The 477-nt window shown below is 70.9% G+C and overlaps 1 protein-coding gene across 1 annotated transcript in view; it reads left to right on the top strand.

Moving 5' to 3' along the window:
- Positions 1 to 69: 69 nt before the first annotated feature.
- The window catches only part of LOC107120247 (tropomyosin beta chain-like), a 25,627-nt gene continuing 25,219 nt past the window's right edge, over positions 70 to 477 (top strand). Inside the window, exon 1 of the mRNA XM_015422895.1 lies at positions 70 to 370. Coding sequence (XP_015278381.1) covers positions 257 to 370 — 114 coding nt within the window. The 5' untranslated portion in view covers positions 70 to 256. The remainder of the gene's footprint in view (positions 371 to 477) is intronic.

Below are 477 nucleotides of genomic sequence, written 5' to 3'. Positions count from 1 at the left end.
GCCTGCCTGTACCCCCCCCCCTCCCGCCGCCGCCCGTCGGCCGGCCGGCGCAGTCTCGGCCGGCTTGTCCCTAAAAGGCGCTGCTCGGCCGGCGAGGGAGGGCCCAGCCCCACCCCGGCTTTTAGGCAGCGCGAGCGACTCGGGGCGCCCAGCCAGTATCTGCCGCGCCCGGCCCCGCTCGCCTCTCTCGCCTCCTTCTCCAGTTCCTCCGTCCGTCCGTCCCGTCGGTCCAGCCGCCGTCGGTCCAGCCGCAGCCATGGAAGCCATCAAGAAGAAGATGCAGATGCTCAAGCTCGACAAGGAGAACGCCATCGACAGAGCCGAGCAGGCCGAGGGCGACAAGAAGCAGGCCGAGGACCGCTGCCAACAGGTGCCCCCCCCCCCAGGAAGGCCGCCCGGAGGGGAGGGAGAGGCCGAAAGCCTGAATTCTACGCCCCCCCCCCTTTCCCCAAAGTTAAGCGGTTCGGGCCCTTGGCC

The sequence above is a fragment of the Gekko japonicus genome, unplaced genomic scaffold (assembly GCF_001447785.1).
Source record: "Gekko japonicus isolate JY-2015 unplaced genomic scaffold, Gekko_japonicus_V1.1 scaffold49, whole genome shotgun sequence".
NCBI classification, from domain to species: domain Eukaryota; kingdom Metazoa; phylum Chordata; class Lepidosauria; order Squamata; family Gekkonidae; genus Gekko; species Gekko japonicus.
The sequence above is the reverse complement of the archived record's forward strand: the minus strand, read 5'-3'. Positions and strand labels throughout refer to the sequence as shown.